The following is a 25,506-nucleotide window of genomic DNA, read 5'->3' as shown; positions in this document are numbered from 1 at the left end:
ATCAGTTTAGAGTTTCTAGTTTATTTTTGCGGCCTCAGCCTGGAATATTCTCCGCTCCACCCACAGACACACCGCGGGTTATTATAGTAATAATAATTATTACTATTTTACTTTCAGGAAAGGAAGTCAAAGGATGAAGCATCAGAAATGAGGGAAATGTCCGAGCGCGTGTGGAGAAGTTCACGTCGTGTCCAAAACGCCACAGAGACACTGTGGGAATAAAAATCACAAATGAACAGAAGCGATGGAGGATTCTGCTCCTGGAAAATATATAATCCCTCCTCACACTAATCCTCGACCTCGGGACCAGCCGTGGTTACTACTCCTGTGCCCCCCTCCCTCCTCTCTCTCCCTCTCTCTCTGCGTTATAACGCGCAGCGCGGGAGGTGGAGGAGCCGCGGCTCATTCACAAATCTGCGCTGCGCGTAAAATCCAGCAGAGTCCGGGGCGGCGGGTCTGGAAAGATCATAAATTAATAATAATAATAATCCAGAGTCACAAAATAAAAGAAGCGGATTATTTCCTCTGTGAAATGATCGGGCAGTTCCGGAGAGAGGCAGAGAGACAGAGGGAGAGAGGGACAGCGACGAAAACAAATGTTTAATCCCCGCAGATGATCCAACTTCAGCGGGCAGAAGAGGGAGGAAGCCCCGCGATCACACCGCAGCATCCCGGCCGGAGGACGGGAGAGGAAAGTCCTGATTCCCGGCAGGAGGAGAGCATCCTCCCGCTGCAGCCGCTTTCCCTCCACCCACAGACAGACAGACAGACAGGTGAGACACAGGCAGACAGGTGAGAGGCAGTCAGACAGGCGGACTCAGCTGGTCAGGACACCGGACTTCAGACGCCTAATGGAGACCCTCCCTGCCCGCCGAGCCTCAGCACAGTGATGCTTCCTCGCTCGGTGTCGGACTGAGAAGCAGAAGCATCAGGAGAAACCACGGCAGAGCCTTATATCGTGCTTCCGCTTTCACCCTTCAAAAATAAAAGCCCTTTGAGTCAGGCAGGAGGGCTGGAAAATAACTGAGATACTTCACTTGATTACTTTACATTTTATTACTTTATATTCCTCTACTTCAGCAGTAAAAATACACTTTGCAGATTAAGATTTTGAATATCATGATCTTATGAAGGACGGGTTCAGTCACGTGTCTACACCAAAACACTCCCCCTGTTCATACTGGACATTAAAGGTTTCCACGGTGGAGGGAGGGTAACAACAAGAAGGAATCATGTTGACTCTTTAAAATACATCCCATCATTCACGCTGTAATCTATCTGTGTGATTATGGTCCCAATAAAACAGTTACTGGTTCTACTGGTTGTTAAATGTAGGTACTGGTAAGAAAACAAGACGAGGACCAAAGGACGGGAACATAGATTATACTTTTAGTAAATACCGGCTGGGAAATGTAACTTTACAGATTAAGATTTTACATTAAAAACACACGATAACTTTATAAAGTAGAATATACAGAATAACCTCTGAGAAAAACTGTGTCTGGTTGGTCCTTCATCACGTTTCTATGTTCACGAGTTTTTCCACCAAAGAGACGTTTCCCCTCTAAACTTTTCACGTGGTTTCATCTCAGTAACTTTCTGAACGACGTCAAATAGGCTACTTTTATTGGTAATGGAGTATTTTTACATTGTACTTTTACTTATTTAGAGGTTTTAAGTATTTCTTCCACCACTGGTGTGTGTGCGCATTTTAACTCTCATTGTTGGTCTTTTTGATATTTGGCCTAAACATTTTAATATTTATCAATTAGTCAAATCACATGGTTTCAACATGGCAGCCATGATCTTTGTGAGACCTTAAATATTCTTAGTCTTGATATATTCAACATCCTGTCACATTGTGATGAGTTTAATTTCAGTTCATCATTAATATGACTGTTTCACATCAGCTGCCAAATTCCTGACTTTATTTTGAAGGTCAAATCTGCAGACTTCCGCTCTCATGGTCTTGTTTTGTCGCGCGCTTGGCGCCGCTCGGACTCGGGAGGAAACCACGACGCACGAGAGAAAACACCCCGGCTCCGCTGGAGAGGACGCGCGGCCGCAAAGGGTTGTGGGACTTTGTGTTTTTTCTGTAAGTTTAAAATCATTCACGTGTTTTTATCAGTGAGGAAATAAAAGAAAAACTACAAATACCAGCAGCAGCAGCAGCAGCAGAGAGGGAGGAGCTGTCCGCGGTGCTGAAGTCAGGAGGAGAGGAGCTGGACCTGCGGAGAGAAAGTGTCAGTGAACGTCTCATCATCATAATTTAAACCAGTGTTTTAGTTGAGGGGGAAAACAGCAACACGTTCACAGGAAGTAGAACAAGTGAACACAACAACAATAAAATAAAAGAAGGTGCGAAAAAGAAAGAAAAGAAAATTAACTTGATAAAAATCAAATAAGCAACAGATTTTTTTGTTTTGATAACCTGAACCATAAAAGTGAGCGTTTAAATATTCAACACAAACTTAAAATAATAATAAAAGAAATAAACATCTTTTTATCAGCAGATGTATTCAGTGTTGTCTTTGTGAAGTTTGATCACACATCGTGTTTGTCGAGTGTTTTTCCTGAAACAGACAGCAACTGAAATCACAACATTTAATCTGAGAGACGATGAGAACGAGGACGAGGTGAGACGACAGATTCAGGACGAGCTCAGAGATAATGAGAGACACAGACTGAGCTGAAACCATCAAATCAACGTGACTGTCTGTGACCTTAAACTGCAGCGATCAGCTGACTGTGTGTCTGTCAGCAGAGGTGATCTAACAGCAGCAGGTCGACTGACTGTTTCACCTGCTCACTCAGGTTTACAGTCAGTCACAGGAAACAGTTTGATTCTGCATTCAGGTTTCTACTGTTGTTAATGTTTAAAGTCCCAGACATGTTTTAAACTCTGTTAAAATCCTCTGCTATGATTCAGATTTTTTGATTTTTACACATAAAAACTGAATTTGAAGCTCATCTGCTCTTAGTTCCTGGATCAGGTCTTGAGCCCCGCCCACCACCTGCTGGCTCCAGGTGGACAGGTGAAAGAGCAGAGAGCATGAAAATGGTCAGAGGAGGAAACATCAGAGAGACTCAGCCACATGTTTGAGCCTCAGTCAGACCCAGACTCAGAGGAGGAGTCTGAGACCAGAACCAGAGACTAGCAGACTGTTAGAGTAGTTTGCATCTTTTCAAAATGGTTAGCATAGCTGGAATCTTTTCAGAAAGGTTAGAGTAGTTAGCATCTTTCTAGAACAGTTAACATAGCTAATATGTTTTCAGAATAGTTAGCTTTTTTCAGATGGTTAGCACAGTTAGCATCTTTTCAGTTCAGTTAGCATATTTAAGATTTTTTTCTGAACAGTTAGCATAGTTAGCATCTTTTCAGAATGCTTTCATATTTAAGATTTTTTCAGAGCAGTTAGCATTGTTAGCGCGCGCACACACACACACACACACACACACACACACACACACACACACACACACACACACACACACAGGGAAGGAGAGTGTTTCCTGAGAACCTGCAGCAGCGTTCAGATAAAACAAGCTGTTAATTTAAAGATGGCATTTTAATAAATAATAAAAACGATAACTTCATTTTATTTAAGTAATAATTTTCCAAAAATCTGTTGTGAAGAGATTTGTGCAGACACACAGATGATGGAGATGATTCTCTGCTCCTCTGTCGCCATCTTGTGGCTGAAATACAAAAACACACTGAACTGCAAACATCAGGATGAACAGCTGTTTTCAACTCCGCTGATGATTTTCTGACAGTGTTACTATAAAACAGGATTTTTGTTGCTTTAATAAAATATAAAACTGAAAACACGACACAAGAACTTGTAAAAAAAAACACAAATCTTTATCCCTCAGAATATTATTGTAGAAGTTTATAAAAATATTATTTCACAACAACAGAAACATGGAGGGAATAAAACTATAGTAGTTTATTTACATGCGAAGTGATTATTTCTTGACTGGTTTTTGTTTGGAAATCAACAAAAACTTCCTTGTACAGATTGAAATGAGACTTTCAGCTGGTTTGACTCCGTTTGTCTCTGCAGGTGATTTAAATAAAGTTACGTGACTTTAAAATGAGACGGAGAGAAGTTCAGTATCAACAGGAGACAAAGAGTCTGTGAAGTGTGTATGTGTTTAATTAAAGACTCTCCACATCGAGTTTCTAATCCTGACAAATCCCTGCTCCCTGTGGTGTGAGACACACACACACGCACACGCACACACGCGCGCACACACACACACAGTAAGAGAAGTTTCTCTGATGAGGCCTGAGCTCTGTGACGTCAGCGGTGAACAAACTGAAATAAATCCTCACTTCACTGAAACACTTTCCTCTGTCTCCTCATTATTCTGCTTTTATTTCGTTTTGTTTCTCTAAGAATTTACAGCTCAGAATATCATATCCTTTATAATGGAGGTTTATTCCTCTAATCATAGTTTTGTTTAAGCTTGTACATTTTGTAAACTGCACTGCAACTTTTTTATATTTGGGTGTGTGTGTGTGTTACAGTCCGAACATGAACTTTATCGACATGATGACAGAAACACGAGGCTCTTGTTCTCTGGACGGCGCTCTGAGTAAATGGCGCCACCTTAACTACAGCAGCAGTCTCAATATTTGTGATTGTGGAGTTCTGGAAACACAGGTCAGGTTTCTGTCCATCTTTAGGAACCACTGGCCTGAGCTGCACACAGGTCGGGTCAAAGGTCAATGTATGTGTATGTGTTGCACGAGTGACGTATTTATAAATTGTGATATTGTGTTTTAACAGCAGATACTGTGTGTGTCCGAGACAAATCTTCCTTCAGGACAATAAAGTTTATCTTATCAACTAATGTGAACTTTTAGCAGATTCATCGTGACGGCTTCACAGCACCAGGAGAAACGACCACTTCAATGTCAAACGTATTAATCTGTACAAACCTGAAAACAGATGAAAAAGTGAACAAAATAAATCTTGGTGAGTTTTTTGTCCCTGTTCAAGAGGATCCTCCTTAAACTCTGATGTTTTTAACTTTAAAATAATTTATATAATAAAATAAAATATAAGAAAACACATTTCATATATGAGGCATTTGAATTACTGGACAAAACTGCAGGTGGAGATTCAGATGTTTACAGGAGAAAATAATCAAACTTTCTCTCTCTCGCTCTCACACACACACACACACACACACACACACACACACACACACACACGACAGAACAGAGTGCGTTTCGTTTTAAAAGCATTTTAATGGCTTTTTGCACATATGTAACAGAGACGGGGAGAAGTCTACGGGTGCAGATCCAACTAGCAGTGACCCCTGGTCCACATCACACTGACTACCTCACCTACAAACCCCAAGCCCCGCCCACCGCCCAAATCCCTCCCACCCCCACCCCGCATCGTGGCATCGTTGATTGTGCAATATGAAGAAATATCTCGTTACTATGGTTACAGTGACAGAGGAATGCACACTATATTTATCAAATCGCCAGAGAAGGAAGCAAAGAAAAAAACAAAACAAAAACAAAAACAAAAAAACAAAACAGGAACTGTTCAGGACCAAAACCCCGAGTGAAGAAGACAGTTTCAGTTACTTCCAAGTGTTTCACCTCACGGCCAACACCACCCCGCCTCCTCCACCAGGTGTTGTAAAACAAACACACCCACCTTTTACACTTTCAGGCTCATTTCAGCTGCTTCTCTTCCACGTTTCACTGGCAGCTACGGAAGTTAATTAATGACAAAATTAAAAGCGAGAACATTTTTTTAAAAATTGATTGAATGAAGCAGGTTTTAAGAACAAAGTCTGGATTTGTGGCTTGTAAAAAAAAAAAAAAATCGAATCTAAACTCACCTTTTTCTGCTTTGGCAGCAAAATATGGAAACATGCTTCTAAAGACCACGCCCACTCCAGACAGGTATGAACTGATCGTCCAGGTCAGAAAACTTTAATTATTTATTTAATTAATTGGAGTGTTTGTGAGTTTTTGCGTGCACGGTGGCACCTTCAATCCCCCATACCTGCCGACCTTTAATGGATATTTTATGGGGATCTACGGGGTCAAATATCAAAATTAAGGAGTGTTTTAAAGTTTTGGAATCATGCAAATTAAAGAAAACATGCGTCAGGAAAACTGTGAACATCATATGATCCCAGCACACTGACACAAGTCTTAAAAAAGTGATGTCATGTTTATAAATCTCTCGAGTCGCTTTTAATTTTGTCACAAAAAATCCTCCGTAGAAAATCTTTCACTCTGAGGTCACTGGCAGTAAATCTTAAAAAAAAAAAGGGATGCTGAAGCCAACAAGCAAGCGACCATTATTCTGCAACACTACTCACTTCCAGTAAATGCTTTTTTTTTTTTCTTTCTTTCTTTTAGAGCCGACCTGTTACAGCAACAGTATTTTAAAGCACATCTACGTCTCCGCACTCGTCGCACTAAATCCACCTTCGACATTTCTTAACTGTGGAACAAAAAATACAGAAACAGACCGAGTAACTAAAAGGGCCGAAGTCAATGATTCAAAATGTAAAGAGAGTAGAAAATAAACCTTAGTGATGAGTTAAGAAACATTCTCACTGGTCAGTTATTTATTCCCCCGTCGAGCTCCTTCATTCAGGTGTGTTAAGTTTACATGTCGTTAAGTTCTCAGGTACAGAAAGTTATACTCAAATGAAGCTTATTACGGTCGTAGGTCTTATTATTAGTAGTAATATTATTATTATTAATAGGTGAAATTAAACACAGGTTTATTTTTAACAGTTTGTTATACACAAGTTATACATACAGTTCAAAGCACTGCAGGGTAACGCTCCGAAGCACGGCCACTTCCTGTGGTGCTGCAGGAATTAGACAGCACCGAGATTTAACAGAACACCACTGTGATTATCTATGTCTCACTGACTAATTACAGTTAATTAACTTATTATTCAGTGCAGAAAAATGCCATTCAGCTCAGGGTGATGGTTTGTTGATTGTGTGTTTTCCCGCCGTGATGCGTGGCAGCGGCGGCGACGGCTTCAGAGCTTTACCCCGCCGTGGTCTCAGTTTTCCCCGCTACAGAGGGATACACGTCATCTTGCAAAGACAAGGCCTCGCAAAAAACTGAGGATGGAGCCGAACAGGAACTACCTACAACTCCCCCCCCCCCCCCAAAAAAAAACAACAACAACAGAAGAAAAAACAAACAAACAAACAGCTGAGACGCTGGGGGGCGTAAACACAACCCACAGAAGGCAGTAGTCGACGAAGAAGCCGGGGTGATGAGGAAAAGATAGAAAACACAAATAATATCAATAAGAATAATAAAGTGGAATATTCTGGGAACTCCTCTACGTCGTGTTGTTGTTGTTGTTCAGCGGCAAACTCTGGTTTGATTTTAATGACAGCAGCTGCCTGAAGCTTTTGCACAAACCCCCCCCCCCCATCTTTTCCTTCACTCAGATCTGGTTTTATTGGTTTCCTGCTCCGTATCTCTCAAACTGAAGCAAGGACACAGGTGTGTGTGTGTGTGTGTGTGTGTGTGTGTGTGTGTGTTGGCGCTGGACTGGAGCTCTGAGCCGGACCGGACGGTTGATAGGCACAGAGTGGAGAGTTTTGGCTCGGAGCTTGCATGCTGGAGTCACGCCTTGAGAGGAAGAGGAGGAAGAAAGGAGGAAGAAGAAGAGGAAGAGGAAGAAGAAGAGGAAGAAGAGTGGCTGTTTGGGATTATATTTATACAAAGCAACTGCTAATGTTGAAACTGCTGCTGAAAGAACAGAAACAAAGGTTGATAAAAAGTGTTTTCTTTGTTATATGATGTTAAACACTGTGACGTCAGTTTGATTAAATTTCTTTAGACGTAAATTTTTTTTTTACATTTTATTCTATTAATTCTTAGTTATGACGCATCAGTTGCTCTAAATCAAAAACTCGATCAGCTGACATGAACATCTTCAACAGATAATTGACCAAAGATCGATCAATGAGGAGGAGCGACCCCAAACAGCACCAGAGGAGAGAGGAAGAGGAGGAGGAAGAGGAGGAAGGAGGAGCGTCTATTTCTTCTTGCTGAACAGACTGAAGCGTTTCTCCTTGTCCTTCTCCCGTTTGCCCGGGCTGGACTCGGCCGTCACCGAGGCGACGGATGCCGGCAGCGTCTGAGCGCGTGCGGCGGGGGCGGGCGTGCTATGGCTGCTGGGCGTGACCTCCGACCTCTCTCCCGCCACGGCGGACGAGATGGCCGAGATCCACGTGTTCATCTCCTCCTGGAGAAGAGATGGAGGGAGGGAGGGGTTAGCTGCACGCACACCTGGACACACCTGGAGGTGTTAGCATTAACAGCTTATATTTGATTTATAACTCACGATAACGTTGTTGTGATCAGATATAATATAAACATTTATAACTTATATTAAACATATATTATATTATTACAGCTGTGTTTTACTATGTCAATAAATAGATTAAATACTTAGATCTCATTATAACAACATTATATTATTATATATTATACTAAAGTCTTTATATAATGTTCATGAATGATAAAAAGGAGAAAGTAAAATGCTGCTGGGATATCTTAATAAAACAAATTAATTAATAAATATGTAACAAAGCACTTTTTAAACAGTGAAATTAAAAATACTTTAAAACTAAAATATAAATATAAAATTCCACAAAAACATTTTTTTCTGACAAATTTACAACAGAAATGTAAAATTCAAAAAACATAAAATCATGTTTAATTGACTAAGAATAAATTTAAAAGTAAAACAATAAAATAAACAATTACAAAGAAACTAAAAATGATAATACAAATATAATTAATGAACAAATATAACAATATTACTGGAGACAAACACATGAAGAAAGACTTTAATAATTATAACTACTGTAAATATAAAAACAGAAGGATGCATGACAATATTGAGAAGTAAAATGAATTTTCTTTTTACTCACGTCATCTTTGGCTTGGAAGAGATACTCGTTCCCGTCAGTAATCCTGCGGAAGTTAAAGAATATATCAATAACAACGATCAGTGTGAATATTTAGAGGAAGTTCACGGGTGTCATGTCACAGTCGTATCTACAGATGAGTTTACTTCAGTCCGTACAGGTGACGCTTGATCAAGTTAAATGACACTTTAGGTGATAGTCACCATGGTAACAGCCCAGAGGTTTTCTGACACTGTGACCCTCAGACATGTTATTAAATATTAACTCTGATCAGCTGCTGAACACACGGACGTTCAGACACCGTCACTGTTTCACTGGAGGAAACTTAAAAACATGAGGATTGTGAATGAAGTTCTGCAGGTAGAAGAAGCATCTTCTTCATCTGTGTGGACGACCGAGAGAGTCTCCATCATCATCATCATCATCCTCATTGTCACACTCACTTGAGCTTGAAGACGTGCTTCTTCTTCTTGTAGTCCAGCGCCACCTCACAGACGGCGTCCTTCAGGCTGATGGGGATCTCGCTGTGGTAGGGGATTCCCTGACTGGCGCTCTTCTGATCCTTGTAGAAACCCATCTCCTGCTGGTTGATCACACAGTACACGTTGTGCCATGACCTGCAGGGGGGGGGGCACAGCAACCGTCACTTCCTGTCCACACTTCCTGGTTGTTGTATTTCTCTGCAGACAGACAGTAACCAGTCTTACCTGCTTGAAGCCTTCTTGTTATGCCCCTCCCACTCGTGTTTGCGGTGCAGGAAGCCCTCCAGCTGGGACGTGGAAACGTCCTGCTGGCTTTTGGCCGGCAGAGTTGCCGCTTGGCTGGGCTTGCCCTTGCGGGACGCCCCGGGAGACCCCGCGGGGCTGGGCTCCGACACCCCGTTCACAACCTCGCCCCCTTCGACGTTCTCCTGGAGACAGAGGAGAGAGTCAGAGCAGGGCTGTGGATGGAGACGCTCGTCTTAAATCATCTCAGACACACAGAAGCTGTAGATCAGAGTTATCAGAGCTGCAGCATGCAGAGCAGAGCGCGATCACAGGCTGTGGAGAAACTCTCTAAACTCACCATCCGAGTGACCACAAAGTCTGAACCCTCTGTTCATAATAATAAGCACCAACTTCAATCTGCAGCAGTAAAATCAGTCTGGATTTACACAGGCTGTCACATCAAAACAACATCAGGCTCCTACTGATTTTTCAAAACATACTGAGTGTAATCGTCTTTGTTTTGAGGCGAAACACCGTGAGGTAAATGCTTCTAACTGAATGTGTACAACAGGAAATGATGCAACGACAGAACAAAGCAAAACTGAAAACACACGGCAGCTAAATTAAATTAAACTCTAAATCAAACTAAAAATGTCACGTCGTCATGTTCAGAGATTTTGCTTGAAAACATGATCAACTGATCAATTCATTGTCAAATTTATAGTAAGAAAATATATGATTCCAGTCTTTAAAGAACTTAAAGCTCCATCCAGTCTAAAGGTCTCTGTTTGATTATAGATCAGCTCTAGCTTCTATATTAATACTGTGAAAGTATCAAAGCCTCAGTCCACAGAGAAATGCACACAGCCTGTATTCAGAAACTGAGCCTTAAAACCAGCCGTCAGGACTTCTGGAACTTTGTGATGTCACAACAAAGCAGTCACCAAGCCCCGCCCACATGGACCCACCATCCAAACCTTGCAGGATTTGGTTTCTCTGTGTGTTTTTACCTGAAATCTGCTTTATTTTTATTGGATCACTCAGAAAACAGTGAGCCAATCAGAAGAGAGGCTCAGAGCCTCCTCTCTTCTGATTGGCTCACCGACCTGTTGTTACTAGAGCTCCAGAGAGAAGCCTGAGAGAGGAGATGTGAAACTACACTGAGACGGTTTTTATATCTTCTGATGGATCAACACTTCAAATAAAACACAGAAGAAGAAGAAACATGGAGCTTTAAATCTGAATGAAATCACAAATTTCACACGTTAAAGTCGAGTTGTTGGATTTCAGAAATCTGAAATTGCCAAATCGTATTCTTCTTCTTGTTTCTAACTTGAGTCTCCTAACAGCATTACAAGCTAACCACTGACTGCAGCTGCATCTGCCTTTTTAAAGCATTATAACATTGAACCATGTGAGCCCAGCGCCGGATTCCAGTACTGATTAGAAAGACGTCTGCGTTGTTTATTAACAGCACAGAGAGCCAACACGGTCATGATCATGCAACAGATTGCGGGTTTTAGGACATGCAGAACTGATCACGACACCACTCCATAACACACAACATGGTGGACAGTGTGAAAAGAGACGGGGAGAGGGGAGAAGCTAGCAGAGGGGGAGAAGACACAAACAAAATCTCAAACAATTATCCACAAAATTGCTTGGAACTCATTACAGGGCGTCATTATTGGTGAGGGGAGGATGCGATTGGCCTAGTATCAAAACAGATTTTATTTTTCCACACCACACCCACTCCAAGCGGATGTTTATTACCCCGTCACTGAGCTCTTCAGGGGCTGGACGAAAGCTGGACGCTCTTTTTGAGAACAGTTCAGAGGGCTGGACCGATCCCGGGAGCTTTAACTGAAGGACTGCGAGACCTGGACCGATCCTGGGAGCTTTTGTTTAGAAGTTTGGTGAGACCTGGACCAAGCGCTTTCATTGGAAGATTTAAGGGCTGAACTACTCCTGAGAGATTTGACTTAAAGCTTGATAAAGGTTGGACACAACTCTGAGAACGTTTCCAGACAGCTGATCAAAGGTTGGAGCCATTCAGAGTTTTTCTTTTTCAGAGGAAGTTTATCAAACACTAGAAGCTCTTAGAGGTGTTTGCTTGTTAAAGGACGAATCCTGGGACCAGTTCTAGGAGCTGTGACTTAAGACCAGTACTTTCCATGAAATACTGAGTAGGACTGTAGAAATCCAGACAGCCCTAACCTTGACCTTAAATTCTCGGTACTTATGTTTCTATATACACAGCGTTTATCTTTAGCAAACACCGGACTGTACACTACTGTATGTGCTCAGATAAAAAATCCTGCCAAAGACAGCAACATTTATTTCATATCAAAGCTTATGAAGCACTGCTACTGTCTAGCACATGATCACTACTTTAGTTTTTCCTTATTAGGATTTGTCGTAAGTAAAATCTTATTTCTGAAACCTAACGGATGAGATGGGGAAAGATGCCGTTTGGATTACACTTGATTGGTCGCACCCAACTCGTTTTAGAATCGGGTGGAATTGCTGCCAGATTAGTTGTGGTTTCACAACAGTTTGTGATCATGATTCATGATGAATTACCTAAATGATCGATGCTCTGGCTGCTGGACAATCAGATGGGTTTGCGGCGGGTGAGAAATTTTGTTCGGCAGTTTAAAAAGTTCCATGGTCTGATTTCCAACATGACTGCAGTTAAAAGAGCCATAAGAAACTGCAGTGTAGTTTATTGTTGCAGTTAAAACTGTCGTCTTAACTGCGACTTGTACCGACTTACAATGAATTTTTCTTTGGTAGGAAACAGCAGCACATACAGTTTGTGTAGTTTCTGTCCTGTTCAAAAACAAACTAATGGTAAAATAATGAAGATATGTTGTGACTCTATCTTGTGAGAAAATGACAGTGATGAAGGTTATTTTATGGCTCTCTGATCATTATTTTCAACTTTCATGTTGTTGGTTTTGATCCATCAATGAAACCTGGCTATAACACAAGTAAACATAATATATATATGATACACTTATTTAAATAAAGCCCCAGGATGAAAATCGGTGAAGAACATGAGATGAAGAAATATAACACTGACAGAAAATGCAACTGAAATGCTAATGATGATGACAGCATGCAAAAATAAAACATCAACACTGTATGTGGAGAGAAGTTATAACTACACATGGACAGACAGAGTGCACTGATTGGTTCTGACAGGGTTTATTGGGGGAATGTGTGTTAGTGAGGGAACGACTGAGGAGGCTGGATGGACGTGCAACAGAAACCATGAAGAGAAATGAAGAAATTATCACAGCGAACCATGAAAACAACAGAGACTGGTAACAATGATAATACAGAACAGAGTCGCGGTGACACAAAGGTCATAACTGAAATATAATGAGGAGATGTAAAACTGAAGGATGGAGGAGACACACACACACACACACACACACACACATTGGGACAAGTGTAAATGATTATAAATACACAGTGAATATAAATATAAATACACAGTTTTACATAAGACTGTGGAATGATTTTGAAGTTGGATTAATTCATGGTCAGTATTAGCTCCAGTTAATGCGTCTTATATATTAATATATAAGAAAAGATGATCAACCAGCAACATTTGAAATAAACAACTTCCCTCGTTGCTCTGAATATTAAAGGGTGGAACTTGAAAATTTAAATGTGTATTCATGTGTATCGTGTTAAATTAATGTAATTTTGCTTTGTCTTTACGAAATGGCAGTGAATTACATTAAAGGTGCAAAGATGCAGAGCGGAGGGATGTGAAAGAAGAAAAATGTTCAATCATTAAACCTACAGTTTAATATTAATTGATCCTTTTAAACAGATATTCTTATTGTGATGCTGCTTCTCGTTTTAAAATCTTTGAATCCAGTATTCAATTCTTCTAATTTTCAGTGATGTAGAGAATTATTATTATTATCAGGTTGCATTTAGAACGTAATTAATGAAGTAAACAAACTGTTACTCTGAACAGAAATCACCCATTAGTCACATCAAAGGAAGTTTCACATGTAGGAATGTATGTGCTGTTACATGGATGGAGTGTATGTGTGTGGTTGCACACATACTGCACTCTCTGTGAGACAATATGAAGATGGTGAAGATGGGCTGTGGCATGTAAACATACCAGGGTCAGATAAATACATTTTTTCAATTAACTACACTTTTTTTTTTCTTTTTAAATGAAACCGATAATTATTCAAATTGATTCGTCTTGATACATTAGAAAATCACTTTCCTCCCTAAATCGATAAAGCATATCATTTTGAAATATAACTCCTTATATGATGAAATACTGTACATAAAATAAATAAAATTTGCGAATGGATAAATGTGAAGTTTATCAATGTGTTTGTCAAAGTTTTAATGATCAAACTAAACTTTAAAGAGCTTAAAATCTTTTATTTTAAGACAATAAGAGTAAGACGTAATTTATCTGTATATGAATCTAGTGAAGAGAATTTACTTTTACAACGATTAATAATTATTTTCTTATTGTTTAAAATTGTCTTTTTACTGTAAGTGTTTTTTTTAAATCTCCCTTTTCATTTTACTGAATGTCTCAATACGACGACACGATTTATATTAGAGAATAAATATCATCTATAAAAACCTGACAAATGCCCACAAAACTTTACCAGAGCCAGAGATTTGATCACTGTGTGTTGCTTTAAAACCTGCTTCTACTGTACTGGAGAATATATTTGGTTGTTTTCCTCTCAGGTGTTCATATTCCACAGTGTGAGCTTATAGATGATGACGTAAACTAACAGAGCCATTAAGAGCTGAGGGGAGAGGATGACGGGAGTGTCGAGCTGAGAGAGACAGAGGGAGGAGGGGGTAGAAAAATGAGGGGAGAATGGATAAAAAAAAACATATGTGTGGCTTGTTTTTGTGTGTGTGTGTGTGTGTGTGTGTGTGTGTTTTGTCATCCCATACATCACTTATGCAGTCACACTCACAGTCATACCAACTGAGGATTTACACTTGTTTCACTAAGTGTCTCAAAAAAACATTTAAATGTTAATAAATAATTAACAGGACTTTCTGTTTAATGCTATTCTGGTCATTTTGGTTTAAAACGTACAATTTCATTTCTTCTTTTTCTGGTTTATTTCCAATTTATTTCACTGAGCAAAAATAAATACAAAAAGGAATGTGAGGGAAGTTTAGGAAAACTTGTGTATTGACTTGTGAAAGTTTATCTGAGGCCAAACTGATTACAAAAGTTTGTCCACCTGGATCTTCTTTTCAGTGGTGACTTCTTTAACTTTGTCTTTACATGTTTAAGACTTTCAGGACTAAAGCATTTTAACAGATGGCGCCAAATCAGAAGAAAATCTGCTCTGTAACGACTTGATAAACATAAAAGCAACATCCTGAAATCAAAGAGGAACATTAACAGATGCCTCCAAATGAAAATAATCAAATAAAAACAGCTCCGTCCTACAGCTGGGTGTTGAAACCAGAACCGTATTAGCTGCAGTTCCTCTAATGGCCACTAGGTGCTACTAAAGTGAACGAGAAAACAGTTGGTAAAAGAAAGTCTCAGGTTCATTTAGCTTCTCATTTGTTTTCTTGGTGATGCTTTTGAAGGAGGTATTAGAGGTTAAAGAAGGGAATGTTTCAGAGGGAGTTTTCCTGATTGACAGGTTTACCACTTTGTCTACGTCAGCGAACATTAAAACAAAAGTCCAGACTAGAAAACGTCTCTTTATGAAGCTGTAAGTCATGACGCAGACACTACGGCCATAACTTGTCTTGCAGCATTGACAGGGATCAGAACTGAAAAACACCTCATTAGTACCGAAAGAGGATCCAGGTGAAGACAACGGCTTTGGAATGAAACCTGCAGGTAAACTCTTTAATCAGTAGAACTGCATCTTAAAGGTGCATTACGTGGAATGAAATGATCAGTGCTATGCTGCTGATAACTACAAACTAATGATGCTGATTGGTCTCCAAATTTAGACTTCATTTCCCATCAGTCCCTTTGCTTCCTGTCTCCTGTTCCTCTAACTAAAGAGATTATTAGAGGTGATTTTGTCTAAAGTAATTATACTAATATCTCAAAACCAAGCAGCTGTCATTATCAGTTAAAGATAAAATTAAACTTATTACACTTATTAAAGAAGAAACGATTAATGAGTGAGGAAGAGGAGCAAACAATAAATGCTTAATACAGGAGGAATATTCATGTGTCGACCCCAGGAGTGTGTGAGGAGGAAGGATACAACACACGTGGTTAAACAACAGAGTCTGTGATGTGTATGAGGTCAAAGGTTAATGATTTGTGATTTGTTTCATGTCTCTGTGTGCATGTGCTTTGGATTGTGTGTGGTTATCTTAGATGTACACATCATTAGCGTGTGTGTGTGTGTGTGTGTGTGTGTGTCAGGGTGCGGCGGTGCCCCTGCGGCTCTGCAGGGTGCTGCTGTATTTCTGGTAGGCAGGTGAGCGGTAACTAACCCTGGGGGACTCCTGGTCGGACGGCAGCCCGTTCTGAGACACCGGCTCTCCCTCCCTGCAAACACACACAGGTACACAAACAGTTAGACACACTCTGGATGCACGTCACTCTCGATCTGCCCGTCAGGCTGCTTTTGGCTTCGACCCCAGTCTGAGCCCTTTAATACCATCTACTGATTCTGAACTAATACGACCACCTTGTTTTTTATGAACAGATGTTTATAGCCACAGAATTAAACTTTCACTTGTACAGAAACGTCTCTGTGCAAAGTGCTGCAAGATGCAGTTCAGTAAAGAAAAGACCAGATGTTGATTAGTTTTATTTTGGCTGATATCGATCCATTGGATTTGCCCCGTTTCCTTTTTTTTTTTTTAGTTTTTTAGTTTTGTTTTCACTTGCACTAGAAAAATCACCAGAGACTGAGAGTTTAAAGTTATTAAAACTGTATGAAAAACAGTGGAGGAAGTGCTACTTGCATGTGACAGTAGTGAAAGTCAAAGCAGGTGAAGTGTAATTCCTGTATGGATTTAAATGACTAATTTTACTTTGAACCAAAAGGGATTCAATTTAGATTAATAAAAAAGTGAGAAGAAAATCTTTAAATATGAGAAACTGTAATAAAGAAACGTTAATTCATTCTGGACAAAACAATCTCATCACATTTTGTCCTTTCAGTAGCTGCTCTCAAGCTCTTGATCAACTTCGCTCATTGAATTGTAGATGTTCAAACTTTATTAACGGTTGTTTATCAATCAACTTTCAATCTCAGGATTTACTGACTGTTTCAGCCTGTAACACACACACACACACACACAACAGTAAACCCACGCAAATATACACAACTGAGACACAAACACAGACTCTCACTTTTGCTGTGCGGCAGCGTCGACGGGCTGAGCCTCAGTGGGCGTGGGTTGTCTCCTCTTCTCTTCTTCCTCTTGCCTTCTTCTAACTTCCAGTAACTCCATCTGGACACACAAGCACACGTTTCAGCACCTGAGACTTTACCTGGTCTCCCTCGGCCTGGGCGCATGAGGATGGCAGTGCGTCTCACCGTGGTCAGCCTCTCCAGCGCGGCGAAGCGTTCCTCCCAGGTGGCGGCCGACTTCTCGAAGGCCTCGTGGCGTTTGATGAGTTTCTCCACCTCGTCCACGCTCTGGCCAATCAGGCTGCTGGACAGGTACGGCTCCTGACCCAGCAGCCACGCCTCGGCCACGCCCGCGTCCCGGGAGAACTGGTGCACCTCCAGGACTGAACACACACACACAAAAACACACACATTAACAAACATTAATCCAGATTTATTCGTCTTATTTTACTCCACATGACGAAACGACAGTTTGACTCACCCAGTCTTAGCCACTCCCATCTGTCCTCCCACCTGTCAATCATATCTTTCCTCTTGTCCGTCAACTGTAGCAACTTTTCTTTAATCTGAGGAGAGAAAACGTCAGAAGAAAAGATTTAAATGTTAAAAAAAAAAAAAAAGTCCAAATGTTTTCTTGTGGTTTGGAGGAAGAATTAATACAAGAAACTTCAAACTGTGGAAAAACATCATGAGCAGCTTCATAAACTCAATCTAGACTCATAAACGTTGGTGTTTAAAACAAGGATTTCACCATTTTAATCCTCTTAAAAATCACTGTGAGCACAAAGTTCAGCTGCTCTGGTTTATGGTTGGTGGTGATGATATTTGTTCATGTTTAACAACTGAGGTTAAAGGTTTGAAGTAAAAACTAAATACAGACGATAATCGGTGGAAAAAAGCTGCACAACAGAAAGTGACACAGAGGAAAATCTGCACCTTTTAGAAAAACATTTTAATCAAACCTGGAATTAAAACTAAGACGAGTACGAGAATTTAATCCAAAAATAAATACTGCTAATTTCTGACAGCTGATTAAAATCTGGAAATAAAAAATAGAGTGGAAACTGTTCAGATGTTCTGGATGTAAAATGTGTCTTTAAGTACGCGGCGGCGCCTGCACCTCCTCTGAAGCGTAGTGCTTCCTGGCCAGCAGGGCTTTGCCCAGCTCGATGCAGGAGGTGAAGCTGTCGTTGCGGGCGTCGATCTCCGCCTTGATGCCCTGGTGGTTGTTCATTAGCAGCTCCACCGACGACACGTCCCTGAGAACAAGCGGGAAAACAAACAAACAAACAAACAAACAACATCAACAGTATGAAACACACCTGTTGATAAATTCTGCTTGTGTTTTCATCAACCCTGAGTTTTAATCGACATGAGACGATAAAAAAATAAATAAATGGAACAAAATTTAGATTGTCGAGCTTCTAATGATCCAAAATCAATATTAAAAAACAGTTCATTGATTACTTTTGATAATCTGAGCCCACAGACAAAGAACAAGGCTGCGCAGCCTCATAAATATTTCCGTTATCACCAAATCTACTATAAAGTTAATAAAGTTCTGGATTCAGATCTGCACAGAAGCACAGACACTCAGGAGAAGCATGAGTCATAATATTGTTTTTTTTATTAAGTTATTTGTCACATTTTTATGAGTCATCCTGCAAAACAAACACACAAACCTCCCTGGTGGAGGTATTCTCAAACACCACAACCTTATGTACATGTGTTAATATTTTAATATGTTTTCTATTTTCTTGTCAAGCTCAATAAACTGCCCCAATCACAGCTGCTCTTTATCTCTGCTGTTTCTCTCTTCAGGTGCTGTGTTATGGGAGGAGAGGAGACATCAGCAGGAGGAAATTAAAAAGGATGGGTGGAACAGATGTTTAGTTTCTCTGAGTCAGAATATCAATGTCAATCTGTTGTTTTTATATTGCTAAATTATCAAAATGAAACCAACAGGAATATTTTAATTACGTTTCCTTAATCAAAAAAAGCTTAATTGATTCAAATCCTGTAATTGCAGTCATGTGGATTTTTGCTGTTGAGTCAAATGGATTCACGTATAAAAACAGTGACTGTGGTGAAGTGAGGGAGAAACTCATTATAACACAACAGTATGTGCATGTCTGCATGTCACCTGTTCACATCAGCAACGTAACACATCAGAGCATCACCAGACACTGACTCATCACCGTGACGACAGCAGGGAGAGAAGTGAGCTCCTACCTGGGCTTCTCCTGGGCCTCGATCAGGCGGATGACGTCCTCCATCCACAGCATCAGGTCCCGCACCATGCTGAAGAAGCGGAACTTGTCTCCGGTGTCGACCAGCTTCAGCCGCCGGCCCTCCACCGCCTCCAGCAGGTTCTTCCAGGCGTCCAGGACCTGGGGGGCGGGGGGGGACCACAGAGCAGGGATCAGACCAGAGAGACCCAAAGATCAGAACTGGTTTCACCTGATGAATAAAAACCTTCTTCATGTACTGAACCATGAGGGAAATCAAGACTCTGCTGCGGCATTATTGATCTAATTATTGGGTGAAATTGGTCTTTGTAAAGAATATTTATATAAACAGTAAATACAGAGTCTTGTCATGTCTGGTGCCAGGGTCCTGTGGGGGGGCTTTACCCCGCCCAGGGAGATAAAAACAAAAGGGATAAAAGCAAATAAAAAACAGCGCAAACATATGTGCAGGTCGCAAATGCAAAAGCACCCACCATGTCGGGGGGAAGGCAACATGACAGTTACACTGAGATTATATTTTTGTGTTTAATCGTACAATTATATTGAAGAAGCTGCACCTCTAATATCTCTGGGTGTATTAGACGTGGGGCTGCTTTAGGGCAGGTTTGGATTTTTACATGATTTTTGCATGTGAGGAAATAATTTCATCTGTCAGGACTTTGTTCTCACTGTGAACCCCTTCCTCCATGTTTCAGTGGATAATCTTTGCTTGTGTCTCCACCTGCTCAGACCAACTCTTTGCTCACACACACACAGAACTTTCCAAAACCTGCTGCCACCGTGGGGACACTTTGATTCATTATTTAGATTAATTATTTCATGATTAACAAGCCACTGGGATTTAACTGTAACCGACAACCTGGTTTTCAAAAGTTTAAACTGATAAATGTTTTTATCTCTGCTCGTAAATTAAAATGCATGTGTTGTTTTTTAACCTTTTTGCAGATTTGAGAGACACTCTGTTGAAACTCATTAAATACGAAATAATGGGTCCAGTTTTGTGGAGGGATCGAACCACCATCCCTGTTTAATGGTCGATGTCCTGCTGAAGCAGCTAGTCGTCCGGTGTCTGTCGAGCCTCTCAGTAATGTTCTCAGTCAAAGTGAATACAGCTCATATTAACCTGAGCTAACTGTCAGCAAGCTAAATACCCAGGAGCTAGATTAATATCTTAGTAAGCTAATGCTAGCGTCTACTAGCTAGTGAGATTGAGATGCAGACAGTGGTGATTAGTTGCACAGACACTATGGTTAGGTAGCGAACAGCTAACCACTTCGCTAGTAGCTAGCTAACAAAGAGTTAGTTAGCTATCATAACTTGAGCTAAACGTCAGCAAGCTAATTCTAGCTTCTACACTATAGTTAGCTAGCTACCAGCTTAGTTCTAACATTCAGTCAGATTAACTGATCAATGTCCTGTCAGACATTAACAAAGTCTAATCAATGATCAATACAATATGGCCGCCACCAGCAGGTGTGTAATTCCGCATTAGCATTCAGAATGATTTAATGGGTGGAGTGCTGCCTCTTCTGTGGCTTCATGAAATGTTGTGACATCAGACACCTCACATTTACTATTTTCTTTTCATGTCTTACACAAGAGTTAATTTTCTAAGATGATACTGATTCTCAGTTTCATCGACAGACGTTTGCAAACTGACATGCACCGAGAACATCGACCATCCGATGTCACCTGTATTTTAAAAACATCATCCTGTCTCGTTTCAGGGCTGTGACTGACGAGCTGCTTCGCTGCAGCGCACAGTAGAAATAAATACAGCACAGTTCTACTGCGTTTTCCAGCCAGAAGCAGCAACACAAGTCAGAGCGTGTGAGCTTCACAAGGCAGAGCTGCAGACAGAGGAGGGAGGAAGCCGTCAGTCTGTCTGCCGTGTCTGCAAAATGAACGTCTACATTTCTTGACATTTCCTGTTGATTACCCCCTCCAGACCGAAAAGCAAGACTTGAACAGAGTCTTTTCATTTTCTCTGGAACATTTCCAAACCCATCTGACACTGAAACACTGCTCACAAAGATGGAGACATGGCTGCAGAGGACTGCAAGCGGCGATACTTTGCCAGTTAACAAGCGACTACATTTAAGCCAATGCGAACAAAAACGTTTGATTGCACCATCGTGTGCAGCCATGAAATATTAAGAATGCATTAAATTAATTGAATTAAATTGATTTGAGAAAAGCTAGACCTAAATTTTCAGCTTTTATCTTCACTGACTGACCAGACCCAAACTGTATTTGCAAACCACTAGTAGTGTTTGTTTTCAACTCCTCAGAGGCCCAGGTGGGTGGGGTTAACAGCTTATTGGTACTAATGCAGGAAAGTTGTCAATCAGATGAACTGAGTTTGTGTTTAGTTTGTGTTGTGTGCAAAGATCCACCCACACAGTGATCTAATAAAAAAATAAAACCGAACCCTACGAGTGTTTGCAAATCACCAGGTCTTTGACTAACACCAGGCTAAAACTAAAACTGCATGAAAACGACTAAAATGTCACTAAAATTAATCGACATTTTAGTCGGGAGGTTTAACAGAAAGTCTAAAACTGCAGCCAAAATGAAGACTGATGCAAAGCCAATGTTTTTGGTAAACGGAGTCTCACCTCTCCCTTTCTCTTCTGGGTGGACAGAGGGGATGTGCAGGGAAATGGACATACAGGGAATGGTCAAAACACAACGCCATCAAAAACACTCAGTGCTCATCATCATCAACACTCTGACTGTCAGGAGACCACAAGCTTGGGCAAGTCATGGTGGTACTAAAGGGAAATTCCACTTGTTTTTTTTTTTTTTAAGATTCCCATTTACTAAAAATGTTTCAGACGTAGATTTTAATGAATGTTATTATTTTATGATGCAAAACAGTATTTTTGTAGAGAAAAATGTATGAAATAAAGACAGATGTTTGAGAACATTAAAGTTCATTAACTCAACAACTGCTGCATCTTTAAAGACGTCATCATGGCAGGGTTTCATGTGTTACACACTGTTTCGGCAGGACCAGGCTCTAAATCTGTATTCAGACAGGACGTGAAGTGAACGTTCACCTTGCTGAACTGTCGTCAATTTGCACCCCCCCCCCACCCCCTTTACTGAATCTGTGAATTCACTTCACGTTGTGTCTGAACACATTTAGTGATTCAACCTGCAACATAACCAGTTATACAAGAAACCACTCCTGGTAGACCTCAGTGCTTTTGGAATAAGATGTAAAACCATCAGATGGAGATAGTAAGATAAAGTTTCTTTCGGGTGAATGACGCTGGAAAATCCACCTTAAAAAACTGGGCAGAAAAGGTCAAAGATAAACATTATTATTACCAGTCTGTCTACTAACTGTTACAATCAAACCAAAGTCACATTTGACATTTTTCCAAAAGAACAATCACTGCAAAATTTGAGCCTAGAAGGGAAATCATCAACCAGACGACCTGGTTATAGTGAGTTCAGGTGTTTTCCTCAGGATCAACACTTTATCATGGTGTCTCCTTCATTTTGACCATGCCCTGTAAGATTCTAGTCTGCGTTTATCATCTACAGCTGGCTGTATTATCTTCAATAAAATTACTGTAACAGTACCACATGTTCAGCATCTTTTATTCTCTCGCCTCGTAACTACAGTGTTTGTTTTCTGATCAGATCCTTTGAGGAGCGGAGGAACAGTGCAAAGTTAGTGCAGCAGCAGTGCAGCATGCATGAGGCAAAGGGCCTTTGACAGTGATTCGTTAACACCAGTGCTGGGTCCAATTCATTTTAAATTATTATATCATAAAGTATTTTTAAAATGTGTATGTTTATCATTAGAGTTTTAAAGTCATGTGCCAAAGAGGAGAAAGGTTGTTCTGTCTCAGGTGATACTGAGACAGACCCATCGCTCAGATTTCCTGATTGTATTCAAAGTAAACTGAGCCCAGTCCTGATGTGGTTTACGTTTCACTGCTGTCTGACACTGAAGCTCACCTCTCCCTCTCTCTTCTGGATGTCGTCGGCTTTGTCTCCAGCGTAAGCCGACTGCAGACGGACGGCGTCCTCCTGAAGCTGCCGCACCTGAGAGAGGAGCAGGAGGAGCAGGTTCAGGTTTAAAACACATTGAAAGTGTAAAAACATGAATATCAGACGTGAAAACTCTTTAAATTTAAATTCTTATTTCTCGTATCATCTCAGTGTTCATGGTTCATGGTTCCTGTACCTGTGTTCCCAGAGCCTGGATGTCGTGCTCGAAGGTGGTGTGCATCCTCTGTAGGGTCTCCACTGTGTTCTGGTCGCGGCCCAGCTCCTCGGGAAGCTTCTTGTGTTTGTCCAGGATGCGGTTGAGGATCTCCTTGGCGTCGTGGTAGAACTTGTGGAGCTCGTAGGAGGCGGCGAGGATCTGCGTCCGGGTATCGATGAGCTCCAGCAGGTCGGCCCAGGCCTCGTTCAGGCCGTCCTTCCACTCCGCGATGGTGGCGGCGTCGCCGTGGCCGGTGTTGATCAGCTCGTCCGCCAGACGGTTGACGCCGTCCACACGCTCTTGACCGATGTTCCCGGTGTCACGGGCAAATTCTCTGAAGCGCTCCTGCAGCATCTGATGGAGGGAAGAAACAACAGGTTCCAGTTTGTTAGAGACACCGAACTACAACATATCTGAAATGAATATCTGCCGTCACAAAATGATAAAAGGACTAAAATTCAAGTGGTTAAAATTCAAAAAACCATAAAATCAATGATTATGAAAATGCTGATGATAAAACTGTTGCACTGACAGTGACGTGCTCATAGTCCTGTCCCAGCTCGTGGGATCCGGCCACCACCTCCCTCTCAGCGATCCACTGCTCCAGGTCGTCCACCTCTCTGTTGAGCTGGAAGAGACGGAAACGCTCGTCCAGTTTCCCTCGACGCTCCTCCGACAGATCCTTCAGGCCGGCGTACAGCTTGTCCACCTGAGACTGACGCATCCCGATTCGCTCGCTGCAGCAGGAAGAGGACAAATGAAATTTAAATCGTGGTCCTTCACATGTAACTCCTGACCTTTGACCTGCGATTTCCCCCTCCTCACCTGTCAGGGTGTCCAGCGGCCACCAGGCCCCGGCTGGTGCTGGACAGCTGGTGGACAGTGTCGGCGTAATCCTCCACTGCCTGCTCCAGGATCTGATGCTTCTTCAGCATGGCCACTGAACTCTGCTCGTCCTGAGAGAGACACACAGATTTCTCTTAGACGTCTCAAGAAGAAATAAAAAAAGAGGACAGAGGGAGAAACCTCAGAGGAAATAACAGAGAGAGATGGAGGTGGAAAGTAAGTAAGGGGCTGGAGAGAGTTATGTAAAATGAAACAGAGAAAGAGTGGGAACGACAGGATGGTAGAATAAACAATGACACTGAAAAAGAAAGATGTGGAGGAGAAACTGCAGATTTGATTTTTAGTTTTAGGAATTGTTTTTCCTCAAAACACAAACTCAAAGTCGAACTCAACCTGCCTCCTTCACTGATCAGTCACCACCTGAGCAGTTTAACATGACCTGATTTACAGATGTGACCTTGAACCTGAAAGTTAGAGACAAACACTTCGGTAAAACCCAAACTACTCAACTGTCAAATTAAAACAGAATATAAGTGAAACCATCTCTTGTTTTCAGGCATGAATTATGTAATATGACATAAAAATGAAATGTACTGACCAGCAGAGACACAGCAGAACCAGCAGACACCAACTAACTAACCAAACTCAGAAACACAAACTGAGGAACTGGCAGGTGAAACAAAACTAAAACAAAGAAACAGGAAGTTTTAGACCCAGAGGGCAGAAACTCCGACCAACATGACCCTGAACACAACACTGGATACGGTACTTTTTAAACCCTATTTCTCCTTTAGTTTCACATCAATTAACTTAACTGTAAAAAATATTAAATTTTATCCATCTGTCTTGTTAATGAATCAACACAAATAATTAAGATATTTAAAATTGCTGGACTTTTCATTTAATATCTTTTATTTTCATTCTGCTAACATGGTGAGTCCAGCATCAGCTTGTTAACGTACAACTGTGCTAACGTTAGCTTGTTAACGTACAAGTGTGCTAACGTTAGCTTGTTAACGTACAAGTGTGCTAACGTTAGCTAAAGATAAACAGAACTACATGGTAATAACAGGGTGTCGTGACACACTGGTACTGACGATAACTGTTGTATTTAAAAAATGAAATATTGATATCATGGTAATAATACACAAGATAATATGGTGTT

At 41.0% G+C, this 25,506-nt stretch overlaps 1 protein-coding gene across 1 annotated transcript in view; it reads right to left on the bottom strand.

The window, feature by feature from the left end:
- Nucleotides 1–6,591: 6,591 nt before the first annotated feature.
- The window catches only part of LOC111223889 (spectrin beta chain, non-erythrocytic 1-like), a 60,558-nt gene continuing 41,643 nt past the window's right edge, over nucleotides 6,592–25,506 (bottom strand). The window contains 14 exon segments of the mRNA XM_022748187.1: nucleotides 6,592–8,265; nucleotides 8,957–8,999; nucleotides 9,397–9,570; nucleotides 9,661–9,863; nucleotides 16,153–16,207; nucleotides 17,021–17,121; nucleotides 17,208–17,404; nucleotides 17,503–17,587; nucleotides 18,142–18,280; nucleotides 19,254–19,411; nucleotides 23,246–23,332; nucleotides 23,475–23,849; nucleotides 24,028–24,232; nucleotides 24,321–24,451. Of these exon segments, the coding sequence (XP_022603908.1) occupies nucleotides 8,056–8,265; nucleotides 8,957–8,999; nucleotides 9,397–9,570; nucleotides 9,661–9,863; nucleotides 16,153–16,207; nucleotides 17,021–17,121; nucleotides 17,208–17,404; nucleotides 17,503–17,587; nucleotides 18,142–18,280; nucleotides 19,254–19,411; nucleotides 23,246–23,332; nucleotides 23,475–23,849; nucleotides 24,028–24,232; nucleotides 24,321–24,451 (2,163 nt within the window). The 3' untranslated portion in view covers nucleotides 6,592–8,055.

The sequence above is a fragment of the Seriola dumerili genome, unplaced genomic scaffold (genome assembly GCF_002260705.1).
Source record: "Seriola dumerili isolate Sdu_G_001 unplaced genomic scaffold, Sdu_1.0 BDQW01000120.1, whole genome shotgun sequence".
In the NCBI taxonomy this organism is placed as follows: Eukaryota; Metazoa; Chordata; class Actinopteri; order Carangiformes; family Carangidae; genus Seriola; species Seriola dumerili.
The sequence above is the reverse complement of the archived record's forward strand: the minus strand, read 5'-3'. Positions and strand labels throughout refer to the sequence as shown.